The sequence below is a fragment of the Bacillus rossius genome, chromosome 16 (assembly GCF_032445375.1).
Source record: "Bacillus rossius redtenbacheri isolate Brsri chromosome 16, Brsri_v3, whole genome shotgun sequence".
In the NCBI taxonomy this organism is placed as follows: Eukaryota; Metazoa; Arthropoda; class Insecta; order Phasmatodea; family Bacillidae; genus Bacillus; species Bacillus rossius.
In genome coordinates this window covers 6,487,751-6,505,485 of record NC_086343.1, presented here as the reverse complement: position 1 = coordinate 6,505,485, position 17,735 = coordinate 6,487,751, and the positions used below count along the sequence as shown (strand labels likewise).

Genomic DNA, 17,735 nt, shown 5'->3' with positions numbered 1-17,735 from the left:
TTTTTTTTGTAAACAGACCGCAGTCGGACATCTTGAGTAGTTTTCAAATCAAGGAAGAAAGAAGAAAAAAACACGCGATTTGATAACTTCTCGAGATATCACTCGTGTCTGTTAACGAAAAGCATGTTAAGAATACGCTGAGTAATTCAATCCTCGTATTTCCTTTTTTAAAACTGCATTTTTTTTTAGAAGAGCGAAAATGGCCAATTCGCGTGTTTTCAGAAAAAATTTGTAGGCATGAAACAACCGGTACAGATTCTCGAAAGCGGTCAAAGGACCTGCATCACACCTTTCTATTAATTTTCTCAACTCAAAGTTGTCCTGTGACGACGAGAAGACTGCGCGCCAGTCCAGAGGAGACACCACGCTAGAAGCACCAGCGAGCGTCGCGCTTATCATCCCGCCTCGCTAGCACAGATAAGCCCCTGACTAGACTCACCCTGTAAATTTACCACGATAGCTCGCTTAAAATTTTTTTTTGGTCTGCAATTTTCTCACCAGATAATTACTGAACGTTATTTTCGAGCTGAGAAAAAGGCCACGTGGAAGTGTCAGTTTATGGGCGATGAGCAACTCCTTGGACTGGGGAGCTCGATGGCGGAGAAGGGGAGAATGAAATGTTGAGCGCGCAGACACTCCCCACTCTATCTCAGGCAAGCGTCAGAGAAGCGACCCCTACGGTGCTGCATTTTCCGTTACGCTGCTCGCAGCCCGCTGAAAATGCTCTCCTGTCGATGGTGTATAGTATGCTCAGTCTTATCGTCCGAGTGAAATATTGCATATTTTGTTTTATCGCTCAGGTGGAAAATTGGAATGTGAAGTTTCACTTATAAAGCACATAATCAACACTCATCCATTTTTAACAGATATTGTTTAACACTCAGTAAATATTTGGTGAAAAAAAAAAAAAAATTGAGACAGAAACATGAAATGAAAAAGATCTTTAGTTGTTAGAAATGTATAAGGATAACCTTCGAATAATAGCAGAGATACAAAAATGATATAATTCTTATGGCGTGTGAGACCGACCTTTAACAAACCTTTCTCTCTTGAAACAGTCTGACTTTTTATTTTTTTAATTTTTTCATAGATAAACAAGGAACATTTGATCCAAACTTGAGTCTAGCTTGCCACGACTTGATGTCAAGGAAAGTTGTATTGGTAAGTACTCTAATTTTCAGCAAGCTTAGTTCAAACTAACTAATCTCCACGCGGGCGAAACAACTGCATTAAACCATTATATCTGTCTTTAAACTGCATAATAAATACCATCATAACTTTTTGTTAAAAATAAAATGTGCAATTATCTGAATGCACCTTAACGCCTCTCCGCACATCATGTCATCTCATTTCATCCAACGACACCTCATGTCGTCTCATATAACCTCATAGGGCCTAGTGTAACCCGTCACGGGGACGCACCACAACGCCGAAATACACTAACGCCGAAAAATGTCATTGCAGGACTGCCACAAAGGTTAGGTTAGGTTAGACTAGGTTAGGTTAGACTAGGTTAGGTTAGACTAGGTTAGGATAGACTAGGTTAGGTTAGACTAGGTTAGGTTAGGTTAGGTTAGGCTAGGATAGGCTAGGTTAAGTTAGGTTAGTTTATATTATGCTAGGTTAGGTTAGGTAAGGTTAGGTTTGATTGTGGTATTTCGGCGGTAAGGTACATTTAAGAAACACACACAAATTCATTCAGTTGTTATTTCGGCGTTGTGGTACACAGCAGTTTTCTATAGGTGTCGGCGTTGTGGTCAATTCTGACATTCGGCGTTATGGTATTTCGGCGCTGCGGTAACGACCCGCCTGCCACCTAGTCGCGTGACGCCACCCTAGTGTCCTCGTGTTGCAGACGGTGAGCCAGGGCGCGAGGATCGGCATCGACGAGTGCCAGCACCAGTTCCGCATGAGCCGCTGGAACTGCACCACCTTCGGCAACACCACGACCATCTTCGGCGGCGTGCTGTCCGTCAGTGAGTCCCTCAGCTGTCCCTCCCTCGCTCGCTGTCCCTCCCCCGCTGTACCTCCCTCACTGTTCTCCCTCCCTCGCTGTCCCTCCCCAGCTGTCCCTCCCTGACTGTCCCTACCTCGCTGTCCCTCACTAGCTGTCCCTCCCTGGCTGTCCCTACCTCGCTGTCCCTCCCTCGCTGTCCTTCACTAGCTGTCCCTCCCTCGCTGTCCTTCACTAGCTGTCCCTCCCTCGCTGTCCTTCACTAGCTGTCCTTCACTAGCTGTCCCTCCCTGGCTGTCCCTCACTCGCTGTCCTTCACTAGCTGTCACCTCTCTCACTGTCCCTCCCTTGCTGTCCTTCACTAGCTGTCCCTCCCTCGCTGTCCCTCACTCGCTGTACTTCACTAGCTGTCCCTCCCTGGCTGTCCCTCACTCGCTGTCCTTCACTAGCTGTCACCTCTCTCACTGTCCCTCCCTCGCTGTCCCTCACTAGCTGTCACCTCTCTCACTGTCCCTCCCTACCTGTCCTTCACTAGCTGTCACCTCTCTCGCTGTCCCTCCCTGGCTGTCCCTACCTCGCTGTCCCTACCTGGCTGTCCCTCCCTGGCTGTCCCTACCTCGCTGTACCTCACTAGCTGTCCCTCCCTGGCTGTCCCTACCTCGCTGTCCCTCCCTGGCTGTCCCTACCTCGCTGTCCCTACCTGGCTGTCCCTACCTCACTGTCCCTAGGGAAAAAAACATATTAAATATTTTATAAAATAAAGCTTAGAATTGGACTTATAAAATAGTGACTATAATTACACCCGGTATTTTCAGGTTGAATAACATTCTGAAAAAGAGTGTAGGTAAGAAATGACCCAGCAATTACAATGCAGCACGTTGCAACATGTAGGAATGGGTGAGGGGTATCCAGGGCTCGTTATGGAACGTGCGTGTTGTGGTCCGCAGAGAGCCGCGAGACGGCCTACGTGTACGCAGTGACCACGGCGGGGGTGGCCTACGCCGTGACGCGCGCCTGTTCCCGGGGCGACCTCACGGACTGCAGCTGCGACAAGCGCGTGCGCAGCAAGAAGCCGCGAGGCAACTGGCAGTGGGGCGGCTGCTCCGAGGTGACGTACCCGACTCTCTCTTTCTCTCTCCCCCCTCTCTACCACACTCCTACACCCACCCGTCACGTGCCGCCGGCGGGTATAGTTCACCAACGTTTCGGTCGACAATGCTAGTCGCCGTCATCAGGGAGCAGTTACCTACTGAGGTAGGTACTGAAGTAGGTAAACTGCTCCCTGATGATGGCTACCAGCAATTTCGACCGAAACGTTTGGTGAATTATTTGCCAAGTACACGTTGCTACAACCCAGAAACCAAGCCATACCTGGACCCTTGTTTCCTGTGTCTTGGAACCAGTGGTGTAGCCAGGATTTGTGTATGGGGGGTGTTACGAAGCATGCGCCCCCCTCCCCCCGTATTAAAGCGGGGGGGACCGGGTGTACTCCCCAGGGAAAATTTGGATTTTAAGGTGTAAAATAGTGCTATTTTAGCAGTTTTCGGTTCTGAAATTTAAATATTGTAATGGTAAAAATTTTATTAATTTTAATATGAATTTTTTTTGAGTGATGAATAAGAAATTAATTAAATATTTGGTGCTAAGGAGGGGGTGAACCCCTAACCCCCCCCACCCCCCTGGCTGCGCCCCTGCTTAGAATGCCGGGCCCAAGGGCGAGCGACGGGAACCTCACGTCCGTCTCTTTCCTCCGCAGGACATCCACTTCGGGGAGCGCTTCAGCCGCGAGTTCACGGACGTCCGGGAGAGCAGGGACACGGCGGAGGGCCTCATGAACCTGCACAACAATGAGGCAGGTCGCAGGGTAGGACCACATCCTTACCGCTAGTCTCTCTCTCTGTCGCCCCTCCCGCGGACACAGCCGCAATCACCCGCCTCGTCAGCGGTGTGTGTCGGGTGTCAGCGAGGCGGGATGATAAGCGCGACGCTCGCTGGTGCTTCTAGCGCGTTATCTCCTCTGGACTGGCGCGCAGTCTTCTCGTCGTCACAGGATAACTGTGAGATCTGAGCGGTGACCGTAACATTATACGGCCGAGAAATGAAGATAATGTTGTAATGCAAATCCGTCAAGTGCTTTCAAGAATCTATACCGGTCGTTTTACACCCAAAAAATCACTCCGAAAACACGCCTTTTTGCCATTTTCACTCTTCTAAAAAAAAAAAAAAAAACAGTTTAAAAACTTAATCCGGAATCAAAAGTACTTAATAGCCCTCAGCGAACTCTTAAATGCTTTTCGTAAGCAGACCCCACTGGGATATCTTGAGTAGTTTTCAAATCGAGTTGTTTATCGTGAAGTTCTGCGCACCGTGTGTGTGCCCGGGTAGAGATATCCCAGTGGGGTCTGCTTACGAAAATCATTTAAGAATTCGGTGAGGGCTAGAAAGTAATTTTGATTTCGGATTAAGTTTTTAAACTGTTTTTTTTAGAAGAGTGAAAATGGTAAAAAGGCGTGTTTTCGGAGTTATTATTTGGGTGTAAAACAACCGGTATAGATTTTTGAAAGCACTTGATGGACTTGCATTACAACTTTATCTTCATTTCTCTGCCGTATAATGTTACGGTCGCCGCTCAGATCTCACAGTTGTCCTGTGACGACGAGAAGACTGCGCGCCAGTCCAGAGGAGATAACGCGCTAGAAGCACCAGCGAGCGTCGCGCTTATCATCCCGCCTCACTAACACACATACAACCCGACCAGACGGTAATGTTTCTGCAACATTACAGAAATGTTATTGAACCTCAACTGTGCTATGGGTTGTTTAATTTAAGCATTATATTGTTAAAATTTTACGTTTTCTTACTTTAAACATGAAATTATAAATAGCATCCCATGAATGAAATGTTCACCTGCGGTAGGTTGGTTATATGATTTGTTGTAACGTTCCTATCATGGTTTCCTTGAAGTTATTTTATATTGCTTCCATACCAACTTCAACCCAATCCGACCCACTTTAACCCAACACGACCAACATTGACACAACCGACACAATTTAAAAAGACCAGACCCAATTTAACCCAACCTGACATCCAATCGAACCTAACCTAACCTAACTTTTGATTTCTGTACATTTCTGAGCTGTTCGGGTTGCGGCTGTGGCCATCATCCCTGTGATGTAGGCTACCCCACGTCGAAGGTGATTTGAGAGTGTGTTGAGTGTGTGTTGAGTGTGTGTTGAGTGTGTGTTGAGGGTGTGTTGAGTGTGTTTCTAAGGTGTGTTGAAGTTGTTTCATGGGTGTGTTTAGGGTGTTTCGAGGGTATTTTGAGGGTGTTTCGAGGGTATGTTGAAGGTGTTTCGTGGGTATGTTGAGGGTGTGTTGAGGGTGTTTCGAGTGTATGTTGAGGGTGTGTTGAGGGTGTTTCATGGGTGTGTTGAGGTTTTTTCATGGGCATATTAAGAGTGTGTCGAGGGTGTGTCGAGTGTGTGTTGAGGGTTTGTTAATGGGTGTTTCGAGGGTTTGCTGATGGGTGTTTCAATGATGTGTTGTGGGTTTATCGAGTGAGTGTTGAGGGTGTTTCTAAGATGTGTTGAGGTTGTTTCATGGGTGTGTTGAGGTTGTTTCATGGGTGTGTTGAAGTTGTTTCATGGGTGTGTTAAGGGTGTGACGAGCTTGTGTTGAGGATATTTTGAGGGTGTGGTTTGAGTTAGTTTGTTGAGGTAGTTTATTGAGGGTGTGTGTTTAGAGTTTTATGTTGAGGGTGTGTGTTGAGAGGGTGTGTGTTGAAGGTGTGTGTTGGTGTGTGGTGAGAGTGTGTGTGGTAAGGGTGATTCATGGGTGTGTCGAGGGTGTGTGTTGAGAGGGAGGGTTGTGTGTTGAGAGGGAGGGTAGTGTGTTGAGAGGGAGGGTGTGTGTTGAGAGGGAGGGTTGTGTGTTGAGAGGGAGGGTAGTGTGTTGAGAGGGAGGGTGTGTGTTGAGAGGGAGGGTATGCGTGTGTGTCGAGGGGGAGCGTGTGGTGAGGGAGGGTTGCCGGTGCTGCGCGCAGTCGATCCGGGCGCGCATGCAGCGCGTGTGCAAGTGCCACGGCATGTCGGGCTCGTGCAGCGTGCGCGTGTGCTGGCGCAAGCTACCGCAGTTCCGCGCCGTGGGGGACGCCCTGGCGGCGCGCTACGAGGGCGCCTCGCACGTGCGCGTCGTCGAGAAGCGGCGCCGCCGCGTCAAGAAGCTGCGCGCCGCCAGCCGCGACCTCAAGCCGCCCAACAAGACGGACCTGGTGTTCCTGGACGAGTCCCCGGACTACTGCGAGAGGAACGACACGTGAGTCCCCCCCCCCTTCTCACCCCGGTGTTCTGTCGGTTCGCGGACGATAGTTTGACGTGACAACGTCATAACAAAACATTGATGAAATGATTGCATACTTTTATGAATAAAATTGAATCATTTTTATTGAATTATCTCTATTTTGTATGGATACAAAGAAGTAGTGAAATGAAATCTACGATTTAATTGATAAATTTACTTTTATTTTTTCTGCACTCATTAATTAAAATATGTTTATTACTCTAACGAACAGATTATTTTAACTATGACCTTTATACATGTTTGCTATTTAACTTCTTCCGATCTGTGTTATTCTTTTAAGCATAGGACGATGATAGGAAAAGTAGGAAACGAATGGGAGTGTTTCAAGTTTAATGTGCCTCGAAAAAGTCAAATCGATGGTTGTTCCAATCGAGTGGAAGAGGGATAGATGCGGCGCAAGCGTACAATGAGTGTAACGTGACACAGCGTAACGGGATAATGTGCGAAACGGGACAATGAGTCATCCTGTTTCATGCGTGTAGCCGGAATTCAACGATTTATTAGACGTTGTCATGACAAAAATTATTGAAGTGTAACTTATTTGGTGCGATGGGAATAAAATTTTAAGCCCGAATTTTAAAGCAGCGTTTTCGAAGGAAAAAAAAAAGTTTCTGACGCCAAAAGGATGGATAATGGGTTGTTCTAGTCGGTTGACAGTATCAGAGTTGAAAAAAAAATATTTGTGGCTGGCGTTCGAGCATACCAACGTTCGTTTATATTGTTACCGGTTCTACATGTACTGCAGTTAAACACAAACCCTGTAAATGGGAATCGCTTAAATAATAAATAACACCTGAACATACATCATACTCTTCTCAATGATAGATTTTCAACTATTTGTCAATAATTTGCAAAACAGTTTCTGGATGAAATTTTTTGTATCGATATTTAAAAGCTTTTTGTTGAATTCAACATGTTATTTTTTTTTTGTTTGTCATGCCAAATATTTGGATAAATAACTAAAAATCGAAATTACAAAAATAATATAAAAGTAAAAGTTATTAGGGTCTAACTTTTCAAATTAATTAATTAATTATAATGTTTCAGAGACCACTGCTCTAGTTTGGAACTATAGATGTAATTGTGGCAACATTATAAATAAACTTTACTAAAAAAAGCAAATGTAAATTATACGTTAGAATTTATGAAAATGAGATCAATCATAAACACTATAAATTTCACTTTTAACACTTACAATATTCGTCATACATTTAAGGTGTCACAGTGTGTTGCTTCTAAACGGGTAGTTTAGCAAGAATCACGTATTTTTCCTACATATCACTATGCTTTCATGTCATATACCTCCCACAGAAGAATTTTTAACTAACACATGTACTTGTGGGTTTCATGGCTTGATATTGTTTTGGTTAGGTTGTTGTAAAGTTTGGTTACACTTACTGCGGCATTAGAAGCTCCACACTTGGTTGTATTAAAAGCTTAAACAAAGTTAAAAATGTTCATTTGGTGCTAAGTTGCCGTCTTTTGTTTATTAGCACTCGGTTTGAATGGTACATTAACCAAGCACGGCTCCAGAAGGGGAGCGGTGGGGGCGACAGCCACTCCCATGACCAATTTTATCGATTAGTGTATATTTATGTTTACTTAAAATTTTAATTTCATATGTTAAACTTTTATCTCATCAAAAGTTGCATGGAGCTACTAAGGTTCTGTATTTGAAACCTGTAATTTGTAAATAATATTCCAAGGCCAATATCTGACCACTTTCATTTTTTTGCAACTACGGCCTTTCTTCGTGCGATAGCCCCTCCCGAAAAGACATCCTAGAGCCGCCATTGACATTAAAGTGCTTTCACACTTAATATAACTAATATCTCGGCAACTTTCACACACAGATGTGCAGCTTCCAGCTTGCCTGACCTGGAGACACGGGGTGACACGTGTGTCCACAGGCTGGGCATCCTGGGCACGAGGGGCAGGCTCTGCAACCGCACCAGCCCCGGCCTGGACGGCTGCCGCCTGCTGTGCTGCGGCCGCGGCTACCAGACCCGCGTGCGAGACGTGGAGGAGAAGTGCCGCTGCCGGTTCGTGTGGTGCTGCAACGTGGTGTGCGACATGTGCCGCTACAAGAAGGAGGAGCACGTCTGCAACTGAGCGTCGTCCCTCCTTCCTACCTTCCTTCCTCCCTCTTCCTGTCTCCCTCCGGGCGACATGTGCCGCTGCAAGGAGGAGATACCGTCCCTCCTTCCTTTCTTCCTCCCTCTTCGTGCCTCCCTCTGGGCGACATGTGCCGCTACAAGGAGGAAGCGCCGTCTCTCCTTCCTTCCTTCCTCCCTCTTCCTTTCTCCCTCCGTGCGACATGTGCCGCTACAAGGAGGAGGCGCCGTCTTTCCTACCTTCCTTCCTCCCTCTTCCTTTCTCCCTCCGTGCGACATGTGCCGCTACAATGAGGAAGCGCCGTCTCTCCATCCATCCTTTCTCCCTCTTCCTGTCTCCCTCCGTGTGACATGTGCCGCTACAAGGAGGATGCACCGTCTCTCCTTCCTTCCTTTCTCCCTCTTCCTTTCTCCCTCCGTGTGACATGTGCCGCTACAAGGAGGAGGCGCCGTATCTCCTTCCTTCCTTCCTCCCTCTTCTTTTCTCCCTCCGTGCGACATGTGCCGCTATAAGGAGGAGGCGCCGTCTCTCCTTCCTTCCTTTCTCCCCCCGTGCGACATGTGCCGCTACAAGGAGGAGGCGCCGTTTCTCCTTCCTTCCTTTCTCCCTCTTCTTTTCTCCCTCCGTGCGACATGTGCCGCTATAAGGAGGAGGCGCCGTCTCTCCTTCCTTCCTTTCTCCCTCCGTGCGACATGTGCTGCTACAAGGAGGAGGCGCCGTTTCTCCTTCCTTCCTTTCTCCCTCTTCTTTTCTCCCTCCGTGCGACATGTGCCGCTATAAGGAGGAGGCGCTGTCTCTCCTTCCTTCCTTTCTACCTCTTCCTGTCTCCCTCATCGTTTCTCCCTCTCATTCCTCAGCGTCCGCCTCTGGAGCAGGCTTGCTGCATGGCTCCGTGATGCCACAATCAACTGTTTTATGGAACGTTTCTGCAGCGTTGCAGAAACATTACAGTGTCACATCTCTGAAAAGTATCTGAAAAGTTCTTCTCTGAATGGGCTGCAAGCCTACCAGGTATAGCTGCAAAAAAAAATTTCATGCATTTTGCTTTGATGCAGTGTTGCAGAAACATTGCAATGATACAGCTCTGAAAAGTATCTAAAACGTTCTACCCTGAATGGGCTATAATATTGCTGCAACAAGCTTTGAATATTTTTACATTGCAGGTGTTGAACCAAAGTAAACCACAAATAAAGCCAATTTTATCGATTGCCTAAGTGTACAAACTTTGAAGTAAAATACTGGTGGTTCCACCACTGAAAATCTTATATTCCAATTTAATTGTCCAAAAAAAATTTCATGACGTACACGGTTGGCTAATTGTTGATGTTATGGAATCTAATAGCTCTTGTATTTAGTTTCAGTTCTGTTAAATGTTTTTTGTTCTTGATTAGTACTTTGTTAAATTACAACTTTATACATTTAGTTATCTTCTTAACTAAATCACATTTCTGTGCCAATGTGAACAGACACATGTGGTGTGGACTTCGTCGGCTGATGCTGACGGTTCTGTAGCAAACCCCAAGTTAATGATGGCCCCATGCGTGAAATACAAGTATCATCATATATTACTATTAGTTCTTCTGAAATACCTGTCCAAAAATGCAATACCGCACTCTATGGTTTGTTTTGTAAGTCCCACGACCGGTTTTAATAATACATTGTGATTAGTTCTGGTAGAACACCCCTCAATTTTTCACCTGTTTCTGCATCTCATAGACAGCAACATTGTAAATGGTGATAGCACTGACAAGTACTCCCTTTAATTGGTCCTTTTTGATTTCACTATTTAGAGGAACAATCTGGTGTTTGTAAATACCAGGGTAATTTAACTGTTTCGGTAGCTGATTGGTTATTATTTTTCTGTCACAGATATATTTTTCGTCTTGTAATACATGCAGGAATGTTAAAGAGTTATAAAACGTTTTTGAACAGAAAAGTGTTTTATTTTAAACATAAAACTTCGATTTTACTGAATTATTTACTTCTCACCGTCCTCAGTGCCACGTATTTCTTCCTTTATCTTTGGTTTTATTGCTCTCACAGAAGTTCACAGATTCTCAGTATTTTATCACAATCCCAATAAGCCCCGTTGTACTGATACAACGATGCGGAAACGTAAAGACGGAACTGGACTACGAAAACACAAGATATTTATATTCCGCTATCTGCCGATTCTACACTGCACAACACGTAACATACAACAACCAATGAGATTGTTTGTAAATTTTGTGGCCAACATAATCACAACAAATTTATTTGTGTGGGTTAAAATTAAAATTCTTTTGGTACGTAGTAATACAGTATTGTGCAGGCATTTATAGTTCGATGGTGAGAATAGATACTGAATCTATAAATATAATCTCGGATATCACGTTTACTAAACATTAGGTCATTTAATTCAAACTTATTTGAGATACCAGGACATAAGACAGTCAGAACTTACATACATTCTTATTATAAATTATGTACGTAAGAATGTAATTATAGAACACTTACCGTATGCAAATATTAAAGTCCTCGGAACAATTTTTAACGTATTTAAAATATTTAAAAAGCACGGCTAACGAAAGCAGAAGAGATGGGAGTTGCCCAGCTTGCGTAGACACCACTCTTTTCCATTTAACCTCTTTCTCTAATAGTAATTGATTACGTTTATGCCATGCTTTCTTCACTTCATTACACGAAACTTTAGTTGTGTTTCTTGTGCAAAAAACGACAGCTACTCCCATATTACATAGAATCTTTTTTTCTCTCATAAAACTGAGCAATGATGCTTTTATTATGCGACATATTTAGAACATTACGTTACGGAACGGCACAATGCTATGACGTGCAGACATGCAACAAGCCTGTACCAGATTTAACCTCTCTTTTGTGATACTGAACACGCTCTCTAAGCCAAAAACTACTTAGTGTGCATTAATATTGTGTGTTGTTTCGTGCGTTTGCAATGAATGCTTTTTGCATTGCTACTCTGTTTTACTAACTTGCTTCCGTGTTCTAAAAGACGAGTATTATTTATTTGCATGTGTCAGTGAGTGCTTTGAACAAGTTCTCAGAGAACATCAGTGTGTCGATGAACAATGAAGAAAAGAAGATTTTGTGTGTATTAAGACAATGAATTTGAATTAAACGTGTAAATTTGTTAAAAAAAAATGTATATTTATGTGAAATATTTGAGCATTTAAACTATAAGTCAGCATGTGTGAATTTACGTCACTTACAAAATACTGAAAGTGCATGTTTGTATATTACTGCATTCCTGTAAAGTTCTCAAATGATAGGTTCGGAAAATGACTTTGTAATCTATAAAATTGTGCATGTATTTCTCGTACCGCAATCTCAGTCGGAATTACTCCAAAGTGAAGAGACATATCGCAGCAGAAACTGCAAGTAACAATGTTTTAAAGACAACACAATCATTAAAAAAATCTTAGCAAACCATAAATATCATTATGTACATAAAATCCCAAATGTAATTTCATTTCTTGCTACTCAGAGCTCATTTAAAACAATATATTTTAAACTGAATGAAAGAAAAAGTAACAAATGTTTTGCTCTGTTCTAACATTATTTGGAATTAACATTAATAAGGAAACTTTCTTATTGATCATTCATTTTTTTTATCGTTAGCTGCATATTTAACTTGTAACCAATTCAGTTATTCCTTTAGAAATTGATGGTTAGTCAATTTTTTTTTGTTACAGATAAAGTACCTATGCAGCTAATTTTATATGATAATAAACTTATAAACTTCCTAAAAAATTATGCAGTTTTGTTGTTCAAGTAGGTATACCTTCATTATCAAACATTTTGATGTCTAGAGAATGAGTGTGTACATTCGAACACTTCATAAGCAAGAGCTTCCAAATATTATTGGCTTGTGATAGCAAGTAAACGTTTTATGTGCCAAAAGAAAGATTAGTCTTATAATAAATATTATAGTAATAATTATATTATACCTGTACAGAATTGTGAGTAAAAAAAATAAACCTTTTGCAACATATTACTGTATTTGTCAGGTTTGTAACAGAAAGTTGAGATAAATTAAAACTGTTCATTAGTTTATTATGAATGTAAGAACAAAACCAAATGTAATTAATACAATTTTTTTCAGGTTTGTAAAAAAAAATATTTGCTTGATAACTAATGATATTTCAATGAACAGTATACTCAGAGCCTTACCATTATATTCTGTCTGCAATAGCCTGGGATTGTACTAATTTATTCCGGTTGGAGTGATTATGTTTTCTTCTGTAGGTACCTACTGAATCATTCTCCAAACGAGCACAAAAAGGCATGCTCCAAAGTACATTAACTGACAAAATAAAGAACAAAATGTTGTCTTATACATTGGTTAGATTATCTAACCAAACATTTATTTAATTTTCCTTTCCCATGGTGTCACTCATTACACAGTACATTAATGTTACATTTTTTTAAACGAAGTACACTTACAAAACAGTCTTTATTACAAAGTACCCATACGAAGTTATAGCATTTATAAGTGGCTAAGGATTAAAAACCTTAAGTCAGAAAGGTGATTGCACCGTCATACGTAAGTCATTTTAACTCATTTTCCAGTTATTTTTCATCTGATGCATTAAATACACATATTAATATTTTATAAATGTAAGAGAGTCCCATGAAAGCATATTACGTAGATCACAATTCATTGTAGCTACAGTAATGATTAAAAAATAAATACTAGCTGTCAGTGTGTGACATGTACCTATTTACTACTATTATTCACACTTACAAATTTAGTGATGCAATAATGCAAAACTATAAGAGTTTGGTCAGTTTTGCTGATTGACAATCACCCAAAGAATGTTTTCTATTTAATGTGCTGTAGAAAAGAATCAGAGTGATATATTTGTAGGAACTAAGGATTACTATTTATTGACATATGAGAGAGACTCTGCAATTTGTTTTTAAAATTGTAGTGCAGAAGAAAGTTTGAAATCTCACTGCTAACAAAGAGGTAGGCTATTTAGACACACGTAATAAATAATATCATGCATTGCAAAAGCAATTCAAACGTATTGCCATTTTTTTTATGGAATCACCCGAAACTGGATTTCCACGTGTGATCATTGTACAGTGGCCTTAAGGCCCCTGCCTACCCGAGAGCACACACGGTGTGCAAAGCTAAACAAGAAACCATGCAATTTAAAAAAAAAAAATGCTCACAATCTCGGCTCCAAAAAAAGGGGGGGGGGGCGGTAGGGGGCAGTAGCCCCACCCGAGAACAATTTTGTTTGTTTGGTTTTTATTTAGGAGTCTTATATTTATGCTTACTTAAATACTTAATGTGTTAAAACGTTTCATGGAACTATTAAGGCCAATGTGTTTGAGACCATAAATTTTAAAATAATAAATAATAATATTATCTTACTTATTTAGTTTTTTTTTGCAGCTACGTCCTTTTCTTCGGGTGATTATCCCCCCCCCTCCTTTTTCCTAGTCTTCCTTAGCCGCCATTGGCTGCTCAAGATGTCCGAGAAATGAATGTTTGCTAAAATCATTTAAGATTACGCGAGTAGTCCTGTTTCCGTATTTCGTTTTCAAACTGTGTTTTTCATAAGGGTGAAAAATAATACACGCAACGCGTGTTTTCGGAATTATTTTGAGAAATGAAAATCTCGGTACATAGATTCTTGAAAGCACTCACGGGACACGTGATACATATTTGTCTTAATTCCTCCGCAATATGATGTTACGGTTGTCGCTCAAATCTCGCAGTCGCCGGATGTGCGCGACGAGAACACACTAATCCAGAAGAACCAGTCTTACCAGCATCAGGGTCGCGCATTTGACTGGGCGGGCTTTTATGGTTCTTTTTGCCTGAGCTACGTAGTTGCAGGCGCAGACTGCGGTCCCGTGGGTGTCGCACGTCGTGGCACAGACAGGTTGTCCGCGTCTGTGCCTGCCGCGTCGACCACCACCCCTGTGTCCTCCGCTCTGTTCCAAGGCTGCTCCTCCGCCGAGCCGAACACGAAGAACACGACGTAGGGAAGACTAGAGAAAGCTGCAGATATGTAGAAGATCTTACTCCACGATGCCAGAGTTTCCTGTGCGAGAAAACAACAACAAACATATTAATAATTATTATAAATACTCACAGAATAATTATAAAATATAATAATGTATGATAATTAATATTAATCTAACGAAGGATCATCGCTCAATTTGTTTTTCTCTCTCTTAAAAAGGAGTTTCCTAATGTTTCCAAAATGTAAAAAACACTTAAAATTTTGTGTTCGGAACTTGTTGCTGTTAAATGGATATATTTTTTTCAAGGATATGATCTTTGAAACTTAAAAAAATGGAACTGGACTACGAAAGCGCAAGATATTTACGTTCCGCTATCTGCCGATTCCACACTGCACGACTGCATTTTTTTTAAAATACATAAAATAATTCTAAAAAAAAGGGACCATTCATTACGTAATATAAATCAAGCCAAATACACAAGTACTCTAATTGAATTGCATCGTTCACAAGCAACGTGAATATACTTCGTCATATCATTTCTTTGTGTTACCATACACATCCACGTGCCTAGTTTTTATTTAAATGGATTTCGTGATCACCCAACGAGAGGTGCAATCACTTGCCTTCAACGAAAGGTTTACCTAATTAAATTGTCAGTGTGTCGGTCGAATTTTCCCTACAATTTTTTTCGATGCTAGAACTGCGATGATGAATTTTTTTAAGATAGAGTACTTTTCTTCTACGACGACGTACATGTAAACAACTAAGAGATGTGGTTTGAAATTCTCAAAGTAAGTGAATAATTATTTTTGTAAATACGATATTTTTGTAAACAATTTATTACTTTAATTTTTTTTAACATTAAGTTTTTTTATTATAAGGTGATGTACAGCTACGCATAGAAAAACTGAGCACTGCAGCTCGTACATATAGGTGTACAAAATTTCAAATTTCAATATTTTTTTATTGCACTCATCCTAAAGTTAGCAGTTTATTTGGCATCATTCTGATGATATGTTTTTACATTGTTTTTTTTTTTTTTTTTTTTTTTGCAAATTGACTTCCAAGGTGGCATCAAGGTTTAATTTTTTGTGTGTTTTCCTAAAAGTTGAGCAAGGTCAAGCTAGCCACCGAGCAGCGCGGAAGTAAGGGTCCTCTGCGCCAAACGCACAACGACCCGGTCCTCTAGGTGATATATCCTATGACCACCGAGTGTCACTGGGTTAGATCCCCAGCACTCAACCTTTGGACGACCTATGTTCAAACCCCCTCTCAGGCAGTGTGAACATTCATGCCCGCCATGGAAGATCCGATGGCGAAATTAATTAATTTAAAGTTAGTTATATTTTTTTAGGAACATAATATCAGGTGTTACAATTTTACATATATATTATTTTTATTAATTCAATTTGAATGCAATGATAACTTCATTTTTTTTCTAAAGTTGAAATTTTTTCACATTATCCATCTTTCATCTGAATACGGGGGAGACAGAGAGGAAGCGACAAGACTCGACAGGAGTGGGAGGGGAAGCGGCAAGACTGGCCATGAGTGGGAGGGGAAGCGACAAGGCTCGCCAGGAGTGGGAGGGGAAGCGACAAGACTCGCCAAGGGTAGTAGAAGGGAAGCGGCAAGACTCGCCAGGAGTGGGAGGAGGCTCGGCAGGGGTAGTGGGAGGGGGAAGTGGCAAGACTCGCCAGGAGTGGGAGGGGAAGCGACAAGACTCGCCAAGGGTAGTAGAAGGGAAGCGGCAAGACTCGCCAGGAGTGGGAGGAGGCTCGGCAGGGGTAGTGGAGGGGGAAGCGGCAAGACTCGCCAGGAGAGGGAGGGGAAACAGCAAGACTCGCCAGGAGTGGGAGGGGAAGCGACAAGACTCGCCAAGGGTAGTAGAAGGGAAGCGGCAAGACTCGCCAGGAGTGGGAGGGGAAGCGACAAGACTCGCCAGGAGAGGGAGGGGAAGCAGCAAGACTCGCCAGGAGTGGGAGGGGAAGCGACAAGACTCTCCAGGAGAGGGAGGGGAAGCAGCAAGACTCGCCAGGAGTGGGAGGGGAAGCGACAAGACTCGCCAGGAGAGGGAGGGGAAGCGGCAAGACTCGCCAGGAGAGGGAGGGGAAGCAGCAAGACTCGCCAGGAGAGGGAGGGGAAGCAGCAAGACTCGCCAGGAGTGGGAGGGGAAGCGGCAAGACTTGCCAGGAGAGGGAGGGGAAGCGGCAAGACTCGCCAGGAGAGGGAGGGGAAGCAGCAAGACTCGCCAGGAGTGGGAGGGGAAGCGACAAGACTCGCCAGGAGAGGGAGGGGAAGCGGCAAGACTCGCCAGGAGAGGGAGGGGAAGCAGCAAGACTCGCCAGGAGTGGGAGGGGAAGCAGCAAGACTCGCCAGGAGTGGGAGGGGAAGCAGCAAGACTCGCCAGGAGTGGGAGGGGAAGCGACAAGGCTCGCCAGGAGTGGGAGGGGAAGCGACAAGACTCGCCAAGGGTAGTAGAAGGGAAGCGGCAAGACTCGCCAGGAGTGGGAGGAGGCTCGGCAGGGGTAGTGGAGGGGGAAGCGGCAAGACTCGCCAGGAGAGGGAGGGGAAGCAGCAAGACTCGCCAGGAGTGGGAGGGGAAGCGACAAGACTCGCCAAGGGTAGTAGAAGGGAAGCGGCAAGACTCGCCAGGAGTGGGAGGAGGCTCGGCAGGGGTAGTGGGAGGGGAAGCAGCAAGACTCGCCAGGAGTGGGAGGGGAAGCGACAAGACTCGCCAGGAGAGGGAGGGGAAGCAGCAAGACTCGCCAGGAGTGGGAGGGGAAGCGACAAGACTCGCCAGGAGAGGGAGGGGAAGCGGCAAGACTCGCCAGGAGAGGGAGGGGAAGCAGCAAGACTCGCCAGGAGAGGGAGGGGAAGCAGCAAGACTCGCCAGGAGTGGGAGGGGAAGCGGCAAGACTCGCCAGGAGAGGGAGGGGAAGCGGCAAGACTCGCCAGGAGAGGGAGGGGAAGCAGCATAACTCGCCAGGAGTGGGAGGGGAAGCGACAAGACTCGCCAGGAGAGGGAGGGGAAGCGGCAAGACTCGCCAGGAGAGGGAGGGGAAGCAGCAAGACTCGCCAGGAGTGGGAGGGGAAGCAGCAAGACTCGCCAGGAGTGGGAGGGGAAGCAGCAAGACTCGCCAGGAGTGGGAGGGGAAGCGGCAAGACTCGCCAGGAGAGGGAGGGGAAGCAGCAAGACTCGCCAGGAGTGGGAGGGGAAGCAGCAAGACTCGCCAGGAGTGGGAGGGGAAGCGACAAGACTCGCCAGGAGAGGGAGGGGAAGCGGCAAGACTCGCCAGGAGAGGGAGGG

General features: G+C 44.1%; 1 protein-coding gene across 1 annotated transcript; it reads left to right on the top strand.

Annotated features, from left to right (window-relative positions):
• Positions 1–1,118: 1,118 nt before the first annotated feature.
• LOC134540256 (protein Wnt-3a-like) lies at positions 1,119–12,777 on the top strand. The gene is made up of 6 exons (XM_063382888.1): positions 1,119–1,161; positions 1,856–1,976; positions 2,902–3,062; positions 3,711–3,818; positions 5,997–6,268; positions 8,224–12,777. The coding sequence occupies exons 1-6, from the start codon at positions 1,141–1,143 to the stop codon at positions 8,423–8,425; spliced, it is 885 nt and encodes a 294-aa protein (XP_063238958.1). The 5' UTR covers positions 1,119–1,140; the 3' UTR covers positions 8,426–12,777.
• The last annotated feature ends 4,958 nt before the right edge of the window (positions 12,778–17,735 follow it).